At 46.7% G+C, this 26,419-nt stretch overlaps 1 protein-coding gene across 2 annotated transcripts in view; it reads right to left on the bottom strand.

Annotated features, from left to right (window-relative positions):
• LOC106591572 (coiled-coil domain-containing protein 81) overlaps nt 1-23,911 on the bottom strand; it is a 37,217-nt gene extending 13,306 nt beyond the window's left edge. For both annotated transcript variants that reach the window (XM_045698282.1, XM_045698283.1), the window contains exons 1-6: nt 23,010-23,911; nt 22,728-22,789; nt 15,125-15,278; nt 12,726-12,985; nt 12,251-12,416; nt 11,805-11,922 (exon numbers count right to left, since the gene is read on the bottom strand). In XM_045698282.1, the coding sequence (XP_045554238.1) occupies nt 11,805-11,922; nt 12,251-12,416; nt 12,726-12,985; nt 15,125-15,278; nt 22,728-22,789; nt 23,010-23,088 (839 nt within the window). In that variant the 5' untranslated portion in view covers nt 23,089-23,911. The remainder of the gene's footprint in view (nt 1-11,804; nt 11,923-12,250; nt 12,417-12,725; nt 12,986-15,124; nt 15,279-22,727; nt 22,790-23,009) is intronic.
• Between the last annotated feature and the right edge of the window lie 2,508 nt (nt 23,912-26,419).

Here is a 26,419-nt window from a genome sequence, read left to right as displayed (position 1 = left end):
AGCAGTCATGGATTATCTTTCAGATCAGGGGCTATTCAACACAGTCCTGGGTTATCTTTCAGATCAGGGGCTATTCAACACAGTCCTGGATTATCTTTCAGATCAGGGGCTATTCAACACAGTCCTGGCTTATCTTTCAGATCAGGGGCTATTCAACACAGTCCTGGTTTATCTTTCAGATCAGGGGCTATTCAACACAGTCCTGGTTTATCTTTCAGATCAGGGGCTATTCAACACAGTCCTGGGTTATCTTTCAGATCAGGGGCTATTCAACACAGTCCTGGGTTATTTTTCAGATCAGGGGCTATTCAACCACAGCCCTGGGTTATCTTTCAGATCAGGGGCTATTCAACACAGTCCTGGGTTATCTTTCAGCTTAGGGGCTATTCAACACAGTCCTGGGTTATCTTTCAGATCAGGGGCTATTCAACACAGTCCTGGGTTATCTTTCAGATCAGGGGCTATTCAACACAGTCCTGGGTTATCTTTCAGATCAGGGGCTATTCAACACAGTCCTGGTTTATCTTTCAGCTTAGGGGCTATTCAACCACAGTCCTGGGTTATCTTTCAGCTTAGGGGCTATTCAACCACAGTCCTGGGTTATCTTTCAGATCAGGGGCTATTCAACACAGTCCTGGGTTATCTTTCAGATCAGGGGCTATTCAACCACAGCCCTGGGTTATCTTTCAGATCAGGGGCTATTCAACACAGTCCTGGGTTATCTTTCAGATCAGGGGCTATTCAACACAGTCCTGGGTTATCTTTCAGATCAGGGGCTATTCAACCACAGTCCTGGGTTATCTTTCAGATAAGGGGCTATTCAACACAGTCCTGGGTTATCTTTCAGATCAGGGGCTATTCAACACAGTCCTGGGTTATATTTCAGCTGAGGGGCTATTCAACCACAGTCCTGGGTTATCTTTCAGATCAGGGGCTATTCAACACAGTCCTGGGTTATCTTTCAGATCAGGGGCTATTCAACACAGTCCTGGGTTATCTTTCAGATCAGGGGCTATTCAACACAGTCCTGGGTTATCTTTCAGATCAGGGGCTATTCAACACAGTCCTGGGTTGTCTTTCAGATCAGGGGCTATTCAACACAGTCCTGGGTTATCTTTCAGATCAGGGGCTATTCAACCACAGCCCTGGGTTATCTTTCATCTTAGGGGCTATTCAACCACAGTCCTGGGTTATCTTTCAGCTTAGGGGCTATTCAACCACAGCCCTGGGTTATCGTTCAGATCAGGGACTATTCAACACAGTCCTGGGTTATCTTTCAGATCAGGGGCTATTCAACACAGTCCTGGGTTGTCTTTCAGATCAGGGGCTATTCAACCACAGTCCTGGGTTATCTTTCAGATCAGGGGCTATTCAACACAGTCCTGGGTTATCTTTCAGATCAGGGGCTATTCAACACAGTCCTGGGTTGTCTTTCAGATCAGGGGCTATTCAACACAGTCCTGGGTTGTCTTTCAGATCAGGGGCTATTCAACACAGTCCTGGGTTATCTTTCAGATCAGGGGCTATTCAACACAGTCCTGGGTTATCTTTCAGATCAGGGGCTATTCAACACAGTCCTGGTTTATCTTTCAGATCAGGGGCTATTCAACCACAGTCCTGGGTTATCTTTCAGATCAGGGGCTATTCAACACAGTCCTGGGTTATTTTTCAGATCAGGGGCTATTCAACACAGTCCTGGGTTATCTTTCAGATCAGGGGCTATTCAACCACAGTCCTGGGTTATCTTTCAGCTTAGGGGCTATTCAACCACAGTCCTGGGTTATCTTTCAGCTTAGGGGCTATTCAACCACAGTCCTGGGTTATCTTTCAGATCAGGGGCTATTCAACCACAGTCCTGGGTTATCTTTCAGATCAGGGGCTATTCAACACAGTCATGGGTTATCTTTCAGATCAGGGGCTATTCAACACAGTCCTGGTTTATCTTTCAGCTTAGGGGCTATTCAACCACAGTCCTGGGTTATCTTTCAGCTTAGGGGCTATTCAAACACAGTCCTGGGTTATCTTTCAGATCAGGGGCTATTCAACCACAGTCCTGGTTTATCTTTCAGCTTAGGGGCTATTCAACCACAGCCCTGGGTTATCTTTCAGCTTAGGGGCTATTCAACACAGTCCTGGGTTATCTTTCAGATCAGGGGCTATTCAACCACAGTCCTGGGTTATCTTTCAGCTTAGGGGCTATTCAACCACAGCCCTGGGTTATCGTTCAGATCAGGGACTATTCAACACAGTCCTGGGTTATCTTTCAGATCAGGGGCTATTCAACACAGTCCTGGGTTATCTTTCAGATCAGGGGCTATTCAACACAGTCCTGGGTTATCTTTCAGATCAGGGGCTATTCAACACAGTCCTGGGTTGTCTTTCAGATTAGGGGCTATTCAACACAGTCCTGGGTTATCTTTCAGATCAGGGGCTATTCAACCACAGCCCTGGGTTATCTTTCATCTTAGGGGCTATTCAACCACAGTCCTGGGTTATCTTTCAGCTTAGGGGCTATTCAACCACAGCCCTGGGTTATCGTTCAGATCAGGGACTATTCAACACAGTCCTGGGTTATCTTTCAGATCAGGGGCTATTCAACACAGTCCTGGGTTATCTTTCAGATCAGGGGCTATTCAACACAGTCCTGGGTTATCTTTCAGATCAGGGGCTATTCAACACAGTCCTGGTTTATCTTTCAGATCAGGGGCTATTCAACCACAGTCCTGGGTTATCTTTCAGATCAGGGGCTATTCAACACAGTCCTGGGTTATTTTTCAGATCAGGGGCTATTCAACACAGTCCTGGGTTATCTTTCAGATCAGGGGCTATTCAACCACAGTCCTGGGTTATCTTTCAGCTTAGGGGCTATTCAACCACAGTCCTGGGTTATCTTTCAGCTTAGGGGCTATTCAACCACAGTCCTGGGTTATCTTTCAGATCAGGGGCTATTCAACCACAGTCCTGGGTTATCTTTCAGATCAGGGGCTATTCAACACAGTCATGGGTTATCTTTCAGATCAGGGGCTATTCAACACAGTCCTGGTTTATCTTTCAGCTTAGGGGCTATTCAACCACAGTCCTGGGTTATCTTTCAGCTTAGGGGCTATTCAACCACAGTCCTGGGTTATCTTTCAGATCAGGGGCTATTCAACCACAGTCCTGGTTTATCTTTCAGCTTAGGGACTATTCAACCACAGCCCTGGGTTATCTTTCAGTTTAGGGGCTATTCAACACAGTCCTGGGTTATCTTTCAGATCAGGGGCTATTCAACCACAGTCCTGGGTTATCTTTCAGCTTAGGGGCTATTCAACCACAGCCCTGGGTTATCGTTCAGATCAGGGACTATTCAACACAGTCCTGGGTTATCTTTCAGATCAGGGGCTATTCAACACAGTCCTGGTTTATTTTTCAGCTTAGGGGCTATTCAACTACAGTCCTGGGTTATCTTTCAGATCAGGGGCTATTCAACCACAGTCCTGGGTTATCTTTCAGATCAGGGGCTATTCAACCACAGTCCTGGGTTATCTTTCAGATCAGGGGCTATTCAACACAGTCCTGGGTTATATTTCAGATCAGGGGCTATTCAACACAGTCATGGGTTATCTTTCAGATCAGGGGCTATTCAACACAGTCCTGGTTTATCTTTCAGCTTAGGGGCTATTCAACCACAGTCCTGGGTTATCTTTCAGCTTAGGGGCTATTCAACCACAGTCCTGGGTTATCTTTCAGATCAGGGGCTATTCAACCACAGTCCTGGTTTATCTTTCAGCTTAGGGGCTATTCAACCACAGCCCTGGGTTATCTTTCAGCTTAGGGGCTATTCAACACAGTCCTGGTTTATCTTTCAGATCAGGGGCTATTCAACCACAGTCCTGGGTTATCATTCAGATCAGGGGCTATTCAACACAGTCCTGGGTTATTTTTCAGATCAGGGGCTATTCAACACAGTCCTGGGTTATCTTTCAGATCAGGGGCTATTCAACACAGTCCTGGGTTATCTTTCAGATCAGGGGCTATTCAACCACAGTCCTGGGTTATCTTTCAGCTTAGGGGCTATTCAACCACAGTCCTGGGTTATCTTTCAGATCAGGGGCTATTCAACCACAGTCCTGGGTTATCTTTCAGCTTAGGGGCTATTCAACCACAGTCCTGGGTTATATTTCAGATCAGGGGCTATTCAACACAGTCATGGGTTATCTTTCAGATCAGGGGCTATTCAACACAGTCCTGGGTTATCTTTCAGATCAGGGGCTATTCAACACAGTCCTGGTTTATCTTTCAGCTTAGGGGCTATTCAACCACAGTCCTGGGTTATCTTTCAGCTTAGGGGCTATTCAACCACAGTCCTGGGTTATCTTTCAGATCAGGGGCTATTCAACCACAGTCCTGGTTTATCTTTCAGCTTAGGGGCTATTCAACCACAGCCCTGGGTTATCTTTCAGCTTAGGGGCTATTCAACACAGTCCTGGGTTATCTTTCAGATCAGGGGCTATTCAACCACAGTCCTGGGTTATCTTTCAGATCAGAGCATATTCAACCACAGTCCTAGTTTATCTTTCAGCTTAGGGGCTATTCAACCACAGTCCTGGGTTATCTTTCAGATCAGGGGCTATTCAACACAGTCCGGGGTTATCTTTCAGATCAGGGGCTATTCAACCACAGTCCTGGGTTATCTTTCAGATCAGGGGCTATTCAACACAGTCCTGGTTTATCTTTCAGCTTAGGGGCTATTCAACACAGTCCTGGGTTATCTTTCAGATTAGGGGCTATTCAACACAGTCCTGGGTTATCTTTCAGCTTAGGGGCTATTCAACCACAGTCCTGGTTTATCTTTCAGCTTAGGGGCTATTCAACCACAGTCCTGGGTTATCTTTCAGATCAGGGGCTATTCAACCACCGTCCTGGTTTATTTTTCAGCTTAGGGGCTATTCAACTACAGTCCTGGGTTATCTTTCAGATCAGGGGCTATTCAACCACAGTCCTGGGTTATCTTTCAGATCAGGGGCTATTCAACACAGTCCTGGTTTATCTTTCAGCTTAGAGGCTATTCAACCACAGTCCTGGGTTATCTTTCAGCTTAGGGGCTATTCAACCACAGTCCTGGGTTATCTTTCAGATCAGGGGCTATTCAACCACAGTCCTGGTTTATCTTTCAGCTTAGGGGCTATTCAACCACAGCCCTGGGTTATCTTTCAGCTTAGGGGCTATTCAACACAGTCCTGGGTTATCTTTCAGATCAGGGGCTATTCAACCACAGTCCTGGGTTATCTTTCACCTTAGGGGCTATTCAACCACAGCCCTGGGTTATCGTTCAGATCAGGGACTATTCAACACAGTCCTGGGTTATCTTTCAGATCAGGGGCTATTCAACACAGTCCTGGGTTATCTTTCAGATCAGGGGCTATTCAACCACAGTCCTGGGTTATCTTTCAGATCAGGGGCTATTCAACCACAGTCCTGGGTTATCTTTCAGATCAGGGGCTATTCAACACAGTCCTGGGTTATATTTCAGATCAGGGGCTATTCAACACAGTCATGGGTTATCTTTCAGATCAGGGGCTATTCAACACAGTCCTGGGTTATCTTTCAGATCAGGGGCTATTCAACACAGTCCTGGTTTATCTTTCAGCTTAGAGGCTATTCAACCACAGTCCTGGGTTATCTTTCAGCTTAGGGGCTATTCAACCACAGTCCTGGGTTATCTTTCAGATCAGGGGCTATTCAACCACAGTCCTGGTTTATCTTTCAGCTTAGGGGCTATTCAACCACAGCCCTGGGTTATCTTTCAGCTTAGGGGCTATTCAACACAGTCCTGGGTTATCTTTCAGATCAGGGGCTATTCAACCACAGTCCTGGGTTATCTTTCAGCTTAGGGGCTATTCAACCACAGCCCTGGGTTATCGTTCAGATCAGGGGCTATTCAACACAGTCCTGGGTTATCTTTCAGATCAGGGGCTATTCAACACAGTCCTGGGTTATCTTTCAGATCAGGGGCTATTCAACACAGTCCTGGTTTATCTTTCAGATCAGGGGCTATTCAACCACAGTCCTGGGTTATCTTTCAGATCAGGGGCTATTCAACACAGTCCTGGGTTATTTTTCAGATCAGGGGCTATTCAACACAGTCCTGGGTTATCTTTCAGATCAGGGGCTATTCAACCACAGTCCTGGGTTATCTTTCAGCTTAGGGGCTATTCAACACAGTCCTGGGTTATATTTCAGATCAGGGGCTATTCAACACAGTCATGGGTTATCTTTCAGATCAGGGGCTATTCAACACAGTCCTGGGTTATCTTTCAGCTTAGGGGCTATTCAACCACAGTCCTGGGTTATATTTCAGATCAGGGGCTATTCAACACAGTCATGGGTTATCTTTCAGATCAGGGGCTATTCAACCACAGTCCTGGGTTATCTTTCAGCTTAGGGGCTATTCAACCACAGTCCTGGGTTATATTTCAGATCAGGGGCTATTCAACACAGTCATGGGTTATCTTTCAGATCAGGGGCTATTCAACACAGTCCTGGGTTATCTTTCAGCTTAGGGGCTATTCAACCACAGTCCTGGGTTATCTTTCAGCTTAGGGGCTATTCAACACAGTCCTGGGTTATCTTTCAGATCAGGGGCTATTCAACACAGTCCTGGTTTATCTTTCAGCTTAGGGGCTATTCAACCACAGTCCTGGGTTATCTTTCAGCTTAGGGGCTATTCAACCACAGTCCTGGGTTATCTTTCAGATCAGGGGCTATTCAACCACAGTCCTAGTTTATCTTTCAGCTTAGGGGCTATTCAACCACAGTCCTGGGTTATCTTTCAGATCAGGGGCTATTCAACACAGTCCGGGGTTATTTTTCAGATCAGGGGCTATTCAACCACAGTCCTGGGTTATCTTTCAGATCAGGGGCTATTCAACACAGTCCTGGTTTATCTTTCAGCTTAGGGGCTATTCAACACAGTCCTGGGTTATCTTTCAGATCAGGGGCTATTCAACACAGTCCTGGGTTATCTTTCAGCTTAGGGGCTATTCAACCACAGTCCTGGTTTATCTTTCAGCTTAGGGGCTATTCAACCACAGTCCTGGGTTATCTTTCAGATCAGGGGCTATTCAACCACCGTCCTGGTTTATCTTTCAGCTTAGGGGCTATTCAACTACAGTCCTGGGTTATCTTTCAGATCAGGGGCTATTCAACCACAGTCCTGGGTTATCTTTCAGATCAGGGGCTATTCAACCACAGTCGATCAAATGTATTTATAAAGCCCTTCTTACATCAGCTGATGTCAGTCACAAAGTGCTGTACAGAAACCCCCCAAACAGCAAGCAATGTAGTTGTAGAAGCACTGTAGCTAGGGAAAACTCCCTAGAAAGGCCAGAACCTAGGAAGAAACCTAGAGAGGAACCAGGCTATAAGTGGTTTGCCAGTCCTCTTCTGGCTGTGCCGGGTGGAGATTATACAGTGGGGGAAAAAAGTATTTAATCCCCTGCTGATTGTGTACGTTTGCCCACTGACAAAGAAAGGATCAGTCTATAATTTTAATGGTAGGTTTATTTGAACAGTGAGAGACAGAATAACAATAAAAATATCCAGAAAAACGCATGTCAAAAATGTTATAAATTGATTTGCATTTTAATGAGGGAAATAAGCATTTGACCCCCTCTCAATCAGAAAGATTTCTGGCTCCCAGGTGTCTTTTATACAGGTAACGAGCAGTGATTAGGAGTACACTCTTAAAGGGAGTGCTCCTAACCGCAGTCCTGGCTTATCTTTCAGATCAGGGGCTATTCAACCACAGTCCTGGGTTATCTTTCAGATCAGGGGCTATTCAACACAGTCCTGGCTTATCTTTCAGATCAGGGGCTATTCAACCACAGTCCTGGCTTATCTTTCAGATCAGGGGCTATTCAACCACAGTCCTGGGAGACCAAAATACATCTGGTTATGTACCCCAAATGGCACCCTATTCCCATAGTGCACTACATTTGACTAAAAGTAGGGAATAGGGCGCCATGTGGGATGCAGGACTGGTTCCCTTTCTTTCCTGTTAATCAGAGAGTATACCCTCTGGCCAATCAATGATCACCAGCAGTACTTATTTTAATCAGAGAGTGGACCCTCTGGCCAGTCAATAGTGACCAGCAGTACTTGGGCCCCTAAGGGCCAGTAGTTGAATAGCTTTGTGTCAGCTTACCCAACAGCTCTATTAGCACATCAGCCTCCCTCAACCTTCCCTCCCTTTCCACTTTAGCTGGTGACAAACACTGAATACAGGCAGTTGCCCACAATGCGTCTCAAATGGCACCCTATTCCCTATATAGGGCACTACTTTTGACCAGGGCCCATGGCACCCTATTCCCCCATATAATGCACTACTTTTGCCCAGAGCCCTATGGGTTTCCTCAGAGCCATACATTAAGAGAGTTGGGCCAGGTTTCAGAACAGACACCATATTCTCAACATGTTGATGATATAACAATACGAGAGCCTCCGACAGCTCCCTGTGAAATGACCCGCTGTAAACAAGCTAAACAGAGGATTTAATGATCATGTGTATCCAAGTCTGTAGTGTGTTGTAGTGTCAACAAACTGCATATCTGCTTTCACCGGACATGTTCATAAGTTTAGGAAACTAGCAGCAATAAACAGCACAATGTGGAAGCCTTCAATTATCACTTGGCTCCGGCTGTGCAGGAGAAAGTGACGCTCTCAGAACGTTCAACAGCATTGACCCAACTCTCTCTACTGTATATATATGACTCTGGGTTTCTTGATGGGCCCTGGTCAAAAGTAGTGCACTATATAGGGAATAGGGTGTCATTTAGGATGCAGACAGTGTCTGTATGGACGGAGGAACGTCCAGAGGGGTCTAGTTTCAGAGCCCAGGGCCACGGGACCGCTGTGGGGGGTACAGGGCAGGCTAAACCTCAGGGCACACTGTCTGAATGATCAGGTGGTGACAGGTGAGGGACTGTCCCACACAGGGAGAGCTGCATCATTCATGGAGCTACTGCCCCAGGACAGGAGAGTAACACCCTCTCCTAGACTCCCGCAGATTGCCCAAGGGTGTGTTCCAATAATATAATAAAAACTTGTTCACTACTTCACATAAATCTAAAAGCATTGAATTGGCGGCATGGGGCTACTGGGAGTTCTTATACCAGTCATTTCCTTTGAAATCAGTGAAGGGAAGTGAACAAGTGCACACTTTGGGAGGAAGGAGAGATAATTGGGACATAGCCTAGGTATTGGGTCTTCAGGTTTTAGTCAAGGCTACTCACTGAATTTAACTTATTATTGGGTCAGAGAGCTAACGCACGTCTTCAGGTTTTAGTCAAGGCTACTCACTGAATTTAACTTATTTGGGTAAAACATATACAACTAGATGTACATTGGATCCCTATAGGATAGCACTTAGAAGTGATGATTAAAACACTTGTTTCCAAACTGGTTTTCTGTTACATTATGCAATCTGCTGTAGGCTGGGAGTGGGGTGTTGTGTTACTGTCCTGGATTAACAGGTTTAGAGGAGACCAACCAGGGTCTTGTGTTACTGTCCTGGATTAACAGGTTTAGAGAGGAGACCAACCAGGGTCTTGTGTTACTGTCCTGGATTAACAGGTTTAGAGGAGACCAACCAGGGTCTTGTGTTACTGTCCTGGATTAACAGGTTTAGAGAGGAGACCAACCAGGGTCTTGTGTTCCTGTCCTGGATTAACAGGTTTAGAGAGGAGACCAACCAGGGTCTTGTGTTCCTGTCCTGGATTAACAGGTTTAGAGGAGACCAACCAGGGTCTTGTGTTCCTGTCCTGGATTAACAGGTTTAGAGAGGAGACCAACCAGGGTCTTGTGTTACTGTCCTGGATTAACAGGTTTAGAGAGGAGACCAACCAGGGTCAAGCGTCACTCACTATCCTGTGGCAGTGTGTGGCTATGTCCCAAACGGCACCCTATTCTTTATGTAGTGCACTACCTTTGACCAAAGCCCTATGAAGTAGTGCACTACGTAACATATGGAATATGATGCCATTTGGGATGCAGCCTGGTCAGTAGGAGATGAGGTTAGCAGTGTAAGCCGACAATAGCTGGGGTTAGCAGTGTTAGCCGACAATAGCTGGGGTTAGCAGTGTTAGCCGACAATAGCTGGGGTTAGCAGTGTTAGCCGACAATAGCTGGGGTTAGCAGTGTTAGCCAACAATAGCTGGGGTTAGCAGTGTTAGCCGACAATAGCTGGGGTTAACAGTGTTAGCCGACAATAGCTGGGGTTAGCAGTGTTAGCCGACAATAGCTGGAGTTAGCAGTGTTAGCCGACAATAGCCGGGGTTAGCAGTGAGGCCGACAACAGTTGGAGTTAGCAGTGAGGGCAACAATAGCTGGGGTTAGCAGTGAGGCCGACAATAGCTGGGACTAGCAGTGTTAGCCGACAATAGCTGGGGTTAACAGTGAGGCCGACAACAGCTGGGGTTAGTAGTGAGGCCGGCAATAGCTGGGGTTAGCAGTGAGGCTGACAATAGCTGGGGTTAGCAGTGAGGCCCACAATAGCTGGGGTTAGCAGTGAGGCCGACAACAGTTGGAGTTAGCAGTGAGGCCAACAATAGCTGGGGTTAGCAGTGAGGCCGACAATAGCTGGGATTAGCAGTGTTAGCCGACAATAGCTGGGGTTAGCAGTGTTAGCCGACAATAGCTGGGGTTAGCAGTGTTAGCCGACAATAGCTGGGGTTAACAGTGTTAGCCGACAATAGCTGGGGTTAGCAGTGGGGTTAGCCGACAATAGCTGGGGTTAGCCGACAATAGCTGGGGTTAACAGTGTTAGCCGACAATAGCTGGGGTTAGCAGTGAGGCCGACAACAGCTGGGATTAGCAGTTAGCAGCTCCAGGTCATCAGTGACACTGATCCCGTTGACCTTGGCTGGGTGCAGGGTGTGTCTAGATCTGGACCGCGGAGTCATTAGGGACTCTGGGTACACATGGTAACATAACTATAAATTAGCTTGGGTTAGCAGTGAGGCCGACAATAGCTGGGATTAGCGGTGAGGCCTACAACAGCTGGGGTTAGCAGTGTTAGCCAACAATAGCTGGGGTTAGCACTGTTAGCCGACAATAGCTGGGGTTAACAGTGTTAGCCAACAATAGCTGGAGTTAGCAGTGTTAGCCAACAATAGCTGGAGTTAGCAGTGAGGCCGACAATAGACGGGGTTAGCAGTGAGGCCGACAACAGCTGGGGTTAGCAGTGAGGCCGACAACAGCTGGGGTTAGCAGTGAGGCCGACAACAGCTGGGGTTAACAGTGTTAGCCGACAATAGACGGGGTTAGCAGTGAGGCCGACAATAGACGGGGTTAGCAGTGAGGCCGACAACAGCTGGGGTTAGCAGTGAGGCCGACAACAGCTGGGGTTAGCAGTGAGGCCGACAACAGCTGGGGTTAGTAGTGAGGCCAACAACAGCTGGGGTTAACAGTGAGGCCGACAACAGCTGGGGTTAACAGTGAGGCCGACAACAGCTGGGGTTAACAGTGAGGCCGACAACAGCTGGGGTTAGCAGTGAGGCCGACAACAGCTGGGGTTAGCAGTGAGGCCGACAACAGCTGGGGTTAGCAGTGAGGCCGACAACAGCTGGGGTTAGCAGTGAGGCCGACAACAGCTGGGGTTAGCAGTGAGGCCGACAACAGCTGGGGTTAACAGTGAGGCCGACAACAGCTGGGGTTAACAGTGAGGCCGACAACAGCTGGGGTTAGCAGTGAGGCCGACAACAGCTGGGGTTAACAGTGAGGCCGACAACAGCTGGGGTTAGCAGTGAGGCCGACAATAACAATACCTGTCAGTGTTGGTCTCTGCTGGAGGTCTGGGCTCCAGGTCATCAGTGAGACTGATCCCGTTGACCTTGGCTGGGTGCAGGGTGTGTCTAGATCTGCACCGCGGAGTCATCAGGGACTCTGCGTTCACATGTTAACATAACTATAGATCAGAACGACTTGACAGATGAAGCTACCGTAGGAAGAGAAATACATGTTCTGGGATACGCCCCTAAATCTAGATAATGTTATATTAGCTTACCTTTCTCTCCAACACAGGGTTATCAAGGTTAAGTGAGCCCAACACATATCTCTCACCAGAGACATTACACCCATTAAAACCCCTCAATCTGATCGAGATATTCACTGAGTTAATCCAAAGCAATTGAATTTGGCCATCAGTTGAATTTGGCAATAAAAACCCTTAATGTTTTTAGAGGACTAGATTACACCACTGTCTCTCCCTCACCTCTATTCTCCTCCTTCCTGTCTGAGTCTGTCTGGACCTGGGCCAGGGCCTCCTCTCCCCAGTCCTTCCCCCGCTGTTCAGAAGAGATTCTGGGGAGGATGATGGTGTTGCTGGTCCCTGGTATGCTGGATCTCCCAAACAGGACAGAGTTGCTGGTGCCAGGTCTCTGGGATAGAGAGTGGATAGGGGGATTGTCACTAACACAAATACAAACGCACTTGTACAATCATACACACCTGCTCACTCTCTATGTCTCTCTCTCTCTCTCACACACACACACACACACACACACACACACACACACACACACACACACACACACACACACACACACACACACACACACACACACACACGCGCGCGCACACACACACACACACACACACACACACACACACACACACAAACAACCTACCCAACCCCCGTCCCCGATACACACACTACCTACATGACATATCTAATCCACCCTACTGACATTGGAGAGCGCCAAGAGCAGCTTCCCGCTGCCGTCCAGGGCGGTGACAAAGTCGTGGTAGAACTTCATCTTGACTTTGCTCTGGCAGAACAACAGCTCTCCGATGGCGTGGAAGGTGAAGAGGACTGAGCGTCCGGTGGCCACGGCTCTCAGCAACACCAGCAGAGTCTCTCTCACACAGCCCTCCACCACGTGACGCTCAAACGGGCTCTCCACAGACAGGGCTGTGAAGTTGAGCTGGACCAGTGGCACGTCCCCTGCTGTGATGACAGATGGATGACACACATTCCTAGTGTTAGTGTACTGGACTACTGTGATGACAGATGGATGACACACATTCCTAGTGTTAGTGTACTGGACTCCTGTGATGACAGATGGATGACACACATTCCTAGTGTTAGTGTACTGGACTACTGTGATGACAGATGGATGAGTGTACTGGACTCCTGTGATGACAGATGGATGACACACATTCCTAGTGTTAGTGTACTGGACTCCTGTGATGACAGATGGATGACACACATTCCTAGTGTTAGTGTACTGGACTCCTGTGATGACAGATGGATGACACACATTCCTAGTGTTAGTGTACTGGACTACTGTGATGACAGATGGATGACACACATTCCTAGTGTTAGTGTACTGGACTCCTGTGATGACATTCCTAGTGTTAGTGTACTGGACTACTGTGATGACTAACCTGCTTGTCTGAGCAGGCTAACAGTCGTGTATAGACAGACAACCTGGGTTGGATAAGGCTCAGCCACACCAAGATGGCTCTCTCTATCCCATTCCCAACAGACTCTCCACAGACAGACATATTAACACATCAAGATGGCTCTCTCTATCCCATTCCCAACAGGCTCTCCACAGACAGACATATTAACACATCAAGATGGCTCTCTCTATCCCATTCCCAACAGGCTCTCCACAGACAGACATATTAACACATCAAGATGGCTCTCTCTATCCCATTCCCAACAGGCTCTCCACAGACAGACATATTAACACATCAAGATGGCTCTCTCTATCCCATTCCCAACAGGCTCTCCACAGACAGACATATTAACACATCAAGATGGCTCTCTCTATCCCATTCCCAACAGGCTCTCCACAGACAGGACTGTGAAGTTGAGCTGGACCTGGTTTTTCTCATTCATTCTCTTTCATCATAGTGTTTCTATTGGACACATTGCTGGTATCACTGTAACATAGTGTTTCTATGGGACACATTGCTGGTATCACTGTAACATACTGTTTCTATGGGACACATTGCTGGTATCACTGTAACATACTGTTTCTATGGGACACATTGCTGGTATCACTGTAACATACTGTTTCTATGGGACACATTGCTGGTATCACTGTAACATACTGTTTCTATGGGACACATTGCTGGTATCACTGTAACATACTGTTTCTATGGGACACATTGCTGGTATCACTGTAACATACTGTTTCTATGGGACACATTGCTGGTATCACTGTGACATACTGTTTCTATGGGACACATTGCTGGTATCACTGTAACATAGTGTTTCTATGGGACACATTGCTGGTATCACTGTAACATAGTGTTTCTATGGGACACATTGCTGGTATCACTGTAACATAGTGTTTCTATGGGACACATTGCTGGTATCACTGTAACATAGTGTTTCTATGGGACACATTGCTGGTATCACTGTAACATAGTGTTTCTATGGGACACATTGCTGGTACCACTGTAACATAGTGTTTCTATAGGACACATTGCTGGTATCACTGTAACATAGTGTTTCTATGGGACACATTGCTGGTATCACTGTAACATAGTGTTTCTATGGGACACATTGCTGGTATCACTGTAACATAGTGTTTCTATGGGACACATTGCTGGTATCACTGTAACATAGTGTTTCTATGGGACACATTGCTGGTATCACTGTAACATAGTGTTTCTATGGGACACATTGCTGGTATCACTGTAACATAGTGTTTCTATGGGACACATTGCTGGTATCACTGTAACATAGTGTTTCTATGGGACACATTGCTGGTATCACTGTAACATAGTGTTTCTATGGGACACATTGCTGGTATCACTGTAACATAGTGTTTCTATGGGACACATTGCTGGTATCACTGTAACATAGTGTTTCTATGGGACACATTGCTGGTATCACTGTAACATAGTGTTTCTATGGGACACATTGCTGGTATCACTGTAACATACTGTTTCTAAGCTACTGCCCAGGCTTTAGCTCAGCGGGCTATCAACACAACTCAGGCTTGATATCTGCGCTCGTTCACATAAACGTGCCAGCGTTGACAGAAGATGTCTCATGTGTGTGTGTCTGTGTGCGTGCGTGCGTACTCATGTGTTTGTGTGTCTGTGTTCTTGGCCCCTCGCCACTCACCTGCAGACAGCGGTTTGACCTGCTTGAGGCCGTGTGACTGGGACAGCTTCTCAGAGAGCAGGAAGATTGGTCGCTGAATCAAAACAAACTTGTTGCCTACGTCCAGCTTCTGCTGAGAGAAGGTGAAGGTTCCCAGGCCTGCGATGTAGACCCCCTGGACAGACAGACAGACAGACAGACAGACAGACAGACAGACAGACAGACAGACACAACAAGTTGTCAACCAGTTCTCCTAGACCTGATGATGAATACAGCTGAAGGACAATCATGATAATGCCTCTACTATTTATGATATGTCATATTTACTTTCCTAATGCCTTGCCTAACTTTCTTCAGAGCTGAAAGAGTTCTTAATCTCACTGAAAATTGGGCAATAAGACAACTGCCAGCTTCAAATCTATGTCACATGGTAAAATAGTCCTATTTCAGAGTTGATATTCATACACTACCGTAGCTCCAGACCAAAACTGTCAAGTTAAACTCAATTCATTCCAATCCCAATTAAAATACAACAGCTGGCTTTCATTGGCTGACTGGCATCGCTCGGAGAGCAGCTGCCCTTTTCTCTCACTTGTAGAAAGCAGAGAACAGAGATGGTGCCAGTTTGCTTTGCCAGTCAGCCGTTTAGTCAGTGCGCCGATTGCTTTGAGTTTGATGTCGGCATTTTGTAAACCTTGTTGTAATCTGATAGCCAGGGGTTGATCGAATTGGGAATTGAGAGGTGAGGGAGCCCTCGTTTTTGGTGACCAATCGAAATATAAAGCTGTTTTATTGCTATTAAAATATGGGCTGTGATAGCTGCAGGCCTAATTGATATTTGTATTCATTTGTCCCAGAGGCTAGTGCAATTTTGCTCTCATGTATTGGTATGAAAATAAACACAACTGAACAACGATTACACTACCTAATCCCTACCTGTAGCCTACCTGAGCCCTACCTGTAGTCTACCTAATCCCTACCTGTAGTCTACCTGATCCCTACCTGTAGTCTACCTGATCCCTACCTGTAGTCTACCTGATCCTACCTGTAGGCTACCTGATCCCCTACCTGTAGTCTACCTGATCCCTACATGTAGTCTACCTGATCCCTACCTGATCCCTACCTGTAGCCTACCTGTAGCCTACCTGATCCCTACCTGTAGCCTACCTGATCCCTACATGTAGTCTACCTGATCCCTACCTGATCCCTACCTGTAGTCTACCTGATCCGTACCTGTAGGCTACCTGATCCCTACCTGTAGTCTACCTGATCCCTACCTGTTCCCTACCTGTAGCCTACCTGATCCGTACCTGTAGTCTACATTATCCCTACCTGATCCCTACCTGATCCCTAACTGTAGCCTACCTGATCCCTACCTGTAGACTACCTGATTCCTACCTGTAGTCTACCTGATCCCTACCTGTAGTCTACCTGATCCCTACCTGTAGCCTACCTGATTCCTACCTGTAGTCTACCTGATCCCTACCTGTAGTCTACCTGATTCCTATCTGTAGTCTACCTGATCCCTACCTGTAGCCTACCTGTTCCCTACATGTAGCCTACCTGATCCCTACCTGTAGTCTACCTGATCCCTACCTGTAGTCTACCTGATCCCTACCTGTAGTCTACCTGATCCCTACATGTAGTCTCCATGATCCTACCTGTAGTATACCTGATTCCTACCTGTAGTCTACCTGTTCCCTACCTGTAGACTACCTGATCCTACCTGTAGTCTACCTGATCCCTACCTGACCCCTACCTGTAGTCTACCTGATCCGTACCTGTAGTCTACCTGATCCCTACCTGTAGTCTACCTGATCCCTACCTGATCCCTACCTGTAGCCTACCTGATCCGTACCTGTAGTCTACCTGATCCCTACCTGTAGTCTACATTATCCCTACCTGATCCCTACCTGTAGCCTACCTGATCCCTACCTGTAGTCTACCTGATTCCTACCTGTAGTCTACCTGATCCCTACCTGTAGTCTACCTGATCCCTACCTGTAGTCTACCTGATTCCTACCTGTAGTCTACCTGATCCCTACCTGTAGCCTACCTGTTCCCTACATGTAGGCTACCTGATCCCTACCTGTAGTCTACCTGATCCCTACCTGTAGTCTACCTGATCCCTACCTGTAGCCTACCTGATTCCTACCTGTAGTCTACCTGATCCCTACCTGTAGTCTACCTGATTCCTATCTGTAGTCTACCTGATCCCTACCTGTAGCCTACCTGTTCCCTACATGTAGCCTACCTGATCCCTACCTGTAGTCTACCTGAGCCCTACCTGGAGCCTACCTGATCCTACCTGTTGTCTACCTGATCCCTACCTGATCCCTACCTGTAGTCTACCTGATCCGTACCTGTAGGCTACCTGATCCCTACCTGTAGTCTACCTGATCCCTACCTGATCCCTACCTGTAGCCTACCTGATCCGAACCTGTAGTCTACATTATCCCTACCTGATCCCTACCTGATCCCTACCTGTAGCCTACCTGATCCCTACCTGTAGTCTACCTGATTCCTACCTGTAGTCTACCTGATCCCTACCTGTAGTCTACCTGATCCCTACCTGTAGTCTACCTGATTCCTACCTGTAGTCTACCTGATCCCTACCTGTAGTCTACCTGATCCCTACCTGTAGTCTACCTGATTCCTACCTGTAGTCTACCTGATCCCTACCTGTAGCCTACCTGTTCCCTACATGTAGGCTACCTGATCCCTACCTGTAGTCTACCTGATCCCTACCTGTAGTCTACCTGATCCCTACCTGTAGCCTACCTGATTCCTACCTGTAGTCTACCTGATCCCTACCTGTAGTCTACCTGATTCCTATCTGTAGTCTACCTGATCCCTACCTGTAGCCTACCTGTTCCCTACATGTAGCCTACCTGATCCCTACCTGTAGTCTACCTGAGCCCTACCTGGAGTCTACCTGATCCTACCTGTTGTCTACCTGATCCCTACCTGATCCCTACCTGTAGTCTACCTGATCCGTACCTGTAGGCTACCTGATCCCTACCTGTAGTCTACCTGATCCCTACCTGATCCCTACCTGTAGCCTACCTGATCCGAACCTGTAGTCTACATTATCCCTACCTGATCCCTACCTGATCCCTACCTGTAGCCTACCTGATCCCTACCTGTAGTCTACCTGATCCCTACCTGTAGTCTACCTGATTCCTACCTGTAGTCTACCTGATCCCTACCTGTAGCCTACCTGTTCCCTACATGTAGCCTACCTGATCCCTACCTGTAGTCTACCTGATCCCTACCTGTAGTCTACCTGATTCCTACCTGTAGTCTACCTGATCCCTACCTGTAGTCTACCTGATCCCTACCTGTAGTCTACCTGATTCCTACCTGTAGTCTACCTGATCCCTACCTGTAGCCTACCTGTTCCCTACATGTAGCCTACCTGATCCCTACCTGTAGTCTACCTGAACCCTACCTGTAGTCTACCTGATCCCTACCTGTAGCCTACCTGATTCCTACCTGTAGTCTACCTGATCCCTACCTGTAGTCTACCTGATTCCTATCTGTAGTCTACCTGATCCCTACCTGTAGCCTACCTGTTCCCTACATGTAGCCTACCTGATCCCTACCTGTAGTCTACCTGATCCCTACCTGTAGTCTACCTGATCCCTACCTGTAGTCTACCAGATCCCTACATGTAGTCTCCATGATCCTACCTGTAGTCTACCTGATTCCTACCTGTAGTCTACCTGTTCCCTACCTGTAGACTACCTGATCCTACCTTGAGCCTACCTGATCCTACCTGCAGTCTACCTGATCCTACCTGTAGCCTACCTGATCCTACCTGTAGCCTACCTGATCCCTACCTGTAGTCTACCTGATCCCTACCTGTAGTCTACCTGATCCGTACCTGTAGTCTACCTGTAGTCTACCTGATCCTACCTGTAGTCTACCTGAGCCCTACCAGTACTCTACCTCATTTCTAACTGCCCACAAATTAAATAATTATATACAGTGCATTCAGAAAGTATTCAGACACCTTGACTTATTCCGCATTATGTTACGTTACAGCCTTATTCTAAAATTACACAAAATACCCCATAATGACAAAGCAAAAACAGGTTTAAAAAATAAAACTGAAATATTTCATTTACATAAGTATTCAGACCCTTTGCTCAGTACTTTGTTGAAGCACCTTTAGCAGTGATTACAGCCTCGAGCCTTCCTGGGTATGACACTACATGCTTGGTCCACCTGTATTTGGGGAGTTTCTCCCATTCTTCTCTGCAGATCCTCTCAAGCTCTGTCAGGTTGGATGGGGAGCGTCGCTGGACAGCTAATTTTAGGTCTCTCCAGAGATGTTTCGATCGGGTTCAAGTCCGGGCTCTGGCTGGGCCACTCAAGGACATTCAGACACTTGTACCGAAGCCACTCCTGCATTCTCTTGGCTGTGTGCTTAGGGTCGTTGTCCTGTTGGAAGGTGACTCTTCGCCCGAGTCTGAGGTCCTGAGCGCTCTGGAGCAGGTTTTCATCAAGGTTCTTTCTGCACTTTGCTCCTTTCATCTTTCCCTCGATCCTGACTAGTCTCCCAGTCCCTGCTGCTGAAAAACATCTCTACAACATGATGCTACCACCACCATGCTTCACTGTAGGGATGGTGCCAGGCATTCAGGCTAAAGAGTTCAATCTTGGTTTCATCAGACCAGAGAATCTTGTTTCTCATGGTCTGAGTATTCCTTTAGGTTCCTTTTGGCAAACTCTAAGTGGGCTGTCATGTGCCTTTTACTGAGGAGCGGCTTTTGTCTGGCCACTCTACCATAAAGGCCAGATTGGTGGAGTGCTGCAGAGATGGTTGTCCTTCTGGAAGGTTCTCCCATCTCCACAGAGGAACTCTGGAGCTCTGTCAGAGTGACCATCGGGTTCTTGGTCACCTCCCTGACCAAGACCCTTCTCCCCCAATTGCTCAGTTTGGCCGGGCGACCAGTGATCTTGGGGACCTTCAATGCTGCAGAAATGTTTTGGTACCCTTCCCCAGATCTGTGCCTCAACACAATCCTGTCTCAGAGCTCTACGGACAATTCCTTCAACCTCATGGCTTGGTTTTTGCTCTGACATGCACTGTCAACTGTGGAACCTTATATAGACAGGTGTGTGCCTTTCCAAATCATGTCCAATCAATTAAATTTACCACAGGTGGACTCCAATCCAGTTGTAGAAACATCTTAAGGATGATCAATCGAAACAGAATGCACCTGAGCTCAATGTTGAGTCTTATAGCAAAGGATCTGAATACTTATGTAAGTAAGGCATTTCTGTTTTTTATTTGTAATTAATTTGTGAAAATATCAACATGAATTTTAGATTAAGGCTGTAATGTAACAAAATGTTGGAAAGGGAAGGGGTCTAAATGCTTTCCGAATGCCCTGTAGCTGACTACTAGACAGAGGCACTGTCCATTCAGCACCACGTCACAGAGCTCCACTCTGCCTGTACCGAGGCGCTGTCCATTCAGCACCACGTCACGGAGCTCCACTCTGCCTGTACCGAGGCGTTGTCCATTCAGCACCACGTCACAGAGCTCCACTATGCCTGTACCGAGGCGCTGTCCATTCAGCACCACGTCACGGAGCTCCACTCTGCCTGTACCGAGGCGTTGTCCATTCAGCACCACGTCACAGAGCTCCACTATGCCTGTACCGAGGCGCTGTCCATTCAGCACCACGTCACGGAGCTCCACTCTGCCTGTACCGAGGCGCTGTCCATTCAGCACCACGTCACAGAGCTCCACTATGCCTGTACCGAGGCGCTGTCCATTCAGCACCACGTCACGGAGCTCCACTCTGCCTGTACCGAGGCGCTGTCCATTCAGCACCACGTCACAGAGCTCCACTCTGCCTGTACCGAGGCGTTGTCCATTCAGCACCACGTCACAGAGCTCCACTATGCCTGTACCGAGGAGCTGTCCATTCAGCACCACGTCACAGAGCTCCACTCTGCCTGTACCGAGGCGCTGTCCATTCAGCACCACGTCACAGAGCTCCACTATGCCTGTACCGAGGCGCTGTCCATTCAGCACCACGTCACGGAGCTCCACTCTGCCTGTACCGAGGCGTTGTCCATTCAGCACCACGTCACGGAGCTCCACTCTGCCTGTACCGAGGCGCTGTCCATTCAGCACCACGTCACGAGCTCCACTATGCCTGTACCGAGGAGCTGTCCATTCAGCGGTGCTGAATCACAGGCGTGGCCTTAGTGCCCTTTAAAAATTAGATTTTCCCTTTGTATTTCATGATATTCGTCATTCTTTAGTCGAGTTTGTTTGTCTTCATGCGTCCTTGTCAATTAAAGGCCTAAGTAAGTCTGATGTAGGCTATGCCTTTTATTTCAATGCATGTGTAGGATTTATCTAGCATAATTTGCATTCGCAGTCAGCTGTTTTATGCATCGGTTACTCAAGCAATCAAAAGCCCTTTTTACATCAGCACATGTCACAAAGTGCTTATACAGACACCCAGCCTAAAGCCCCAAAGAGCAAGCAATGCAGATGTAGAAGCACTGTGGCTAGGAAAAACTCCCTAGAAAGGCAGGAACCTAGGAAGAAACCTAGAGAGGAACCAGGCTCTGAGGGGTGGCCAGTCCTCTTCTGGCTGTGCCGGATGGAGATTATAAGAGTACATGGCCATTAAGGCCAGATCGTTTCACACTGATGTCAGCATTTAATGTCGGGCCTTGTCGTGACTTGATAGCATGTATTATGCATCTATTTCATGTTCACTGTATGTACCGTTCCACAAGTAAATGAGTCAATTTATGACGAGGTTGAGTAGTGGTTGACATTGTAGCCAGTGATGTAAAGTAAAATACAACTTAAGTCGTTTTTTTGGGGTAGCTGTACTTTACTTTACTATTTATATTTTACTTTTACTCCACTGCATTCTCAAAGAAGATAATGTACTTTTTACTCAATTCATTTTCCCTGACACCCAAAAGTACTCATTACATTTTGAATGCTTAGCAGGACAGGAAAATGGTCCAATTCACACAGTTACCAAGAGAACAACCCTGGTCATCCCTACCTCCTCTGACCTGGTGGACTTACTGAACACACATGCTTGGTTTGTAAATTCTATCTGAGTGTTGGAGTTTGCCCCTGTCTGTCCGTGAGAAATAAAACCAGATAATGGTACCATCTGGTTTGCTTAATATAAGGAATGGATAATGATGTATACTTTTACTTTTGATACACAAGTTTATTTTTGCAATTACATTTACTTTTGATACTTAAGTATGTTTAAAAGCAAATAGTTTTAGACTTTTACTGGGTGACTTTCACTTCAACTTGAGTCATTTCCTATGAAGGTATCTTTACTTTTACTCAAGTGTGACATGTGGGTACTTTTTCCCCCACTGATTGTAGCCTACACGCAGTTCCCCAGACCTTTAAACCTGATACTGCATGATAATTAATACCTGATGTCATTTTGTTTCATTTTGCTGTTCATCAAATAGCATTTTCCAGTTTTTAAATTGTGTAGAAATGCAGTAAATAAGCTTCAAACTGCTAAAAACATCCTCTGCTATACCCTCAGTTTAGCTGAACTGACTGACCACTAACTATGGCAATATCGACTTTCTAAAGTGCTCTCACCTTTTGCAAGGTCATCTGTCGCTCCACGAAAGATGACACGTTTGACCAAATGCTGTCAACGTCTGAAATAAAGGGGAACATTTTCAGAAAATAAAAATTGCTTATACAGCTAAATGTTAAAAAAATGTAGTATAAATCAAATGACATGCACACCTTGATTCTAAATTGTGCAAAGTTTGCAAACAAATGCGCATAGCCTAGGTGTTTTTAAGATGCAGCAAGGTGGGCTATATATTTTCTACTGTACAATAAAATAGGCTAGAAAGTGTGTCCTGTCCTGACCGTTTTCTGAGAGCTGAGAGAGGGTTGGAAAGGACTTCCTCTCCGCCTCCGACACCACGGACAACAAGTCGGTCATCATGACAATTAGAGCAAAATATATTTTTTTTAAAGATAGAAAAGAAACCCAGAGTTGTTTCAGTTCAATCCTCCGCCTTCCAGATTCTCCCCCGCCGATAGCCCATTACAGTGCGTCTCCTCGGGTGATAAATCTCGATGGGAAATGCATCCGTGCGCGTAACTCCAACACTGACCTTGTTGCTACGAGCAACGTCACAATAGCCACTTGCACCCCCCGCAGCGACAGTCACTGGGGCCAAAGTTTAGCCCTGCAGATTAGAAACTCCGTTCATTTTAACTTTAGCATGTCTTCTAAAAGCAAATAGGCCTGTATAATGACTTTAAGGATCCCTTCCGAGTTGAATCCAGATAGCTCATGTCATGAAAATGGTCACTGTATTTCTGAGACCGATTTAATCAAGAATGGTAGATGAGCAATTGTGCATTTGCATCCCTCTTGTGACGCAATTTTCACTGCCCCCCAGCTATATCTGTTGAAACGTAATAAAGCCTTACATTTGCGTCATTCAGCAGGCTTTTGAAGTAAAGTGTAAACCAGCACATTGGCAGGTGCACAACTGACCGGGTAGTGAGTGTTGATTTTACGTGCTTTCGCTGTGAATGTTCATGTGAGTGTTTTTGACTATTCATGTCCCTCCATACATTTTAGGAATTTGGGTCATAAGTATAATAACACACACTGCACAGTTAGGCCCGAATCTGACCAGCTTTTTAAATAGTTTTATTTTAGTAGCTAAGTCTTAAAAGGCTCTGTATATATTGACTGTGGACTAATTTGATATATTTTGTCATTTCAGAGTTGAATTGCCTAAAATGAATCACTCCGGGCCTGAGAAGCGCGAGCAGAAGTTCGTGCTCGACTGCATCGCTGTCAGTTCGGTTGCGCTCGGGTATGAACACATGCGCCCCCGGCTCTGGTCGGTGCTCCCCCGGTACGACGCACACAATGACCCCCACGCTGCGCGCTACACGACCATGCCGTCCGTGCAGAGGGTCCCGCAGAAGACCACCCCGTCGGTGCAGAGGGTCCCGCAGAAGACCACCCCGTCGGTGCAGAGGGTCCCGCAGAAGACCACCCCGTCGGTGCAGAGGGTCCCGCAGAAGACCACCCCGTCGGTGCAGAGGGTCCAGCACAAGACCGAGAACAAGGAACTGAAGAGCGCCGCTGCCCAAAAGTCTCTAGACCTGAGGAACACTTCCGGAGCAGGTAGGCTATTCTATTGTATTCTAGGATATTCTATTATATTATATAGGCTGTTCTATTCTATTATTTTTTTTTTATTTGGATGAAATGGGATTCATAATATGTCCTGTTTGACATCAAATTAGTTCCACAGAATCAGAGAAATAAGTTTACATTTACATTGTATATTTTGGTCATTTAGCAGACTCTTATCCAACGCCTACTTTTTATACAGGTTGTGTCTTTTCTGGCCACCAGGGGGAAATAATCAATGCATGCCATTGCTTTGACCTATCGAATTAAGGATGGGGGAGATAGGCCTATAGGCTATGTGAAGTGACAAACAGTTGGAGGAGACTGAAGAATAGGCTACAGTTATATTCTGAAGAAACTATTCTATACCCTGCAGAAATGCTCTTCTATTCTATTCAATAAATCAAGGTACTTTTAGTTAGCAGTAGGCCTACATGGGAATCATAATCTTTACAGGTTTTACATCAGTAGGTCTACATGGGATTCATAATCTATACAGGTTTTACATCAGTTGGTCTACATGGGATTCATAATCTTTACAGGTTTTACATCAGTAGGCCTACATGGGATTCATAATCTATACAGGTTTTACATCAGTAGGCCTACATGGGATTCATAATCTTTACAGGTTTTACATCAGTAGGCCTACATGGGATTCATAATCTTTACAGGTTTTACATCAGTAGGTCTACATGGGATTCATAATCTATACAGGTTTTACATCAGTAGGCCTACATGGGATTCATAATCTATACAGGTTTTACATCAGTAGGCCTACATGGGATTCATAATCTTTACAGGTTTTACATCATCATCATCATTGCTCAGAGTCACTGGTATAGGCTATCTTGTCTCTGCACCGGACAGGTCACTCCCGAGAGCAGGTGAGCAACCACAGTGGTCTCATGTCGGACATCAAGCCGCTGATAGGCTACAACGGGCGGTTTGGGTTTCGGCGCAACACGCCCAACCTCCGGCGGAACCCGTCCAGCTTCGGAGAGGTGACCACGTTCCAACTCCATTGAGTCCAACGACTGAAAAGGCATCATCATCATCATCATTATGAGGTTCCAATGAGCAACAATAAATGCGTCCAGAGAATGCCACCCTATAACTTGATGAGTCATTATTTAGGCCTGTATATCTCAGCTTAACCCTAGGGTGATAATATAACAATAATAATATTTTGTTCACAGACTGCTATAGCCTACTTTCACAGACAATGGATTTCAGGTAGCACCATTGATGTACACTATATATACAAAAGTATGTGGACACCCCTTCAAGTGTAGTGGATTCGGCTATTTCAGCCACACCCGTTGCTGACAGATGTATAAAATCGAGCACACAACCATGCAATCTCCATAGACAAACATTGGCAGTAGAATGGCCTTACAGAAGAGCTCAGTGACTTTCAACATGGCACCGTCATAGGATGCCACCTTTCCAACAAGTCAGTTTGTCAAATTTCTGCACTGCTAGAGCTGCCCAGGTCAACTGTAAGTGCTGTTATTGTGAAGTGGAAATGTCTAGGAGCAACAACGGCTCAGCTGGGAAGTGGTAGGCCACATGAGCTCACAGAATGGGACCGCTGACCGCTGAAACACGTAAAGAACGTCTGTCCTCGGTTACACCACTCACTACTGAGTTCCAAACTGCCTCTGGAAGCAACGTCAGCACAGTAACTGTTCGTCGGGAGCTTAATGAAATGGGTTTCCATGGTCAAGCAGCCGCACACAAGCCTAAGATCACCATGCGCAATGCCAAGTGTCGGCTGGAGTGGTGTAAAGTTTGCCGCCATTGGACTCTGGAGCAGTGGAAACACGTTCTCTGGACTGATGAATCAGGCTTCCCCATCTAGCAGTCCGACGGACAAATCTGGGTTTGGCTGTAAAGTTTAGTGGAAGAGGAATAATGGATGTGCTTCCATCTTTGTGGCAACAGTTTGGGGCAGGCCCTTTCCTGTTTCAGCATGACAATGCCCCCATGCACAAAGCGAGGTCCATACAGATTTTTTTTCTTCTCGAGATCGGTGTGGAAGAACTTCACTGGCCTGTACAAAGCCCTGACCTCAACCCCATTGACCACCTTTGGGATGAATTGGAATGCTGACTGC

This window comes from Salmo salar, chromosome ssa16 (genome assembly GCF_905237065.1).
Source record: "Salmo salar chromosome ssa16, Ssal_v3.1, whole genome shotgun sequence".
NCBI classification, from domain to species: domain Eukaryota; kingdom Metazoa; phylum Chordata; class Actinopteri; order Salmoniformes; family Salmonidae; genus Salmo; species Salmo salar.
This window is presented reverse-complemented; position numbering and strand designations above follow the sequence as displayed.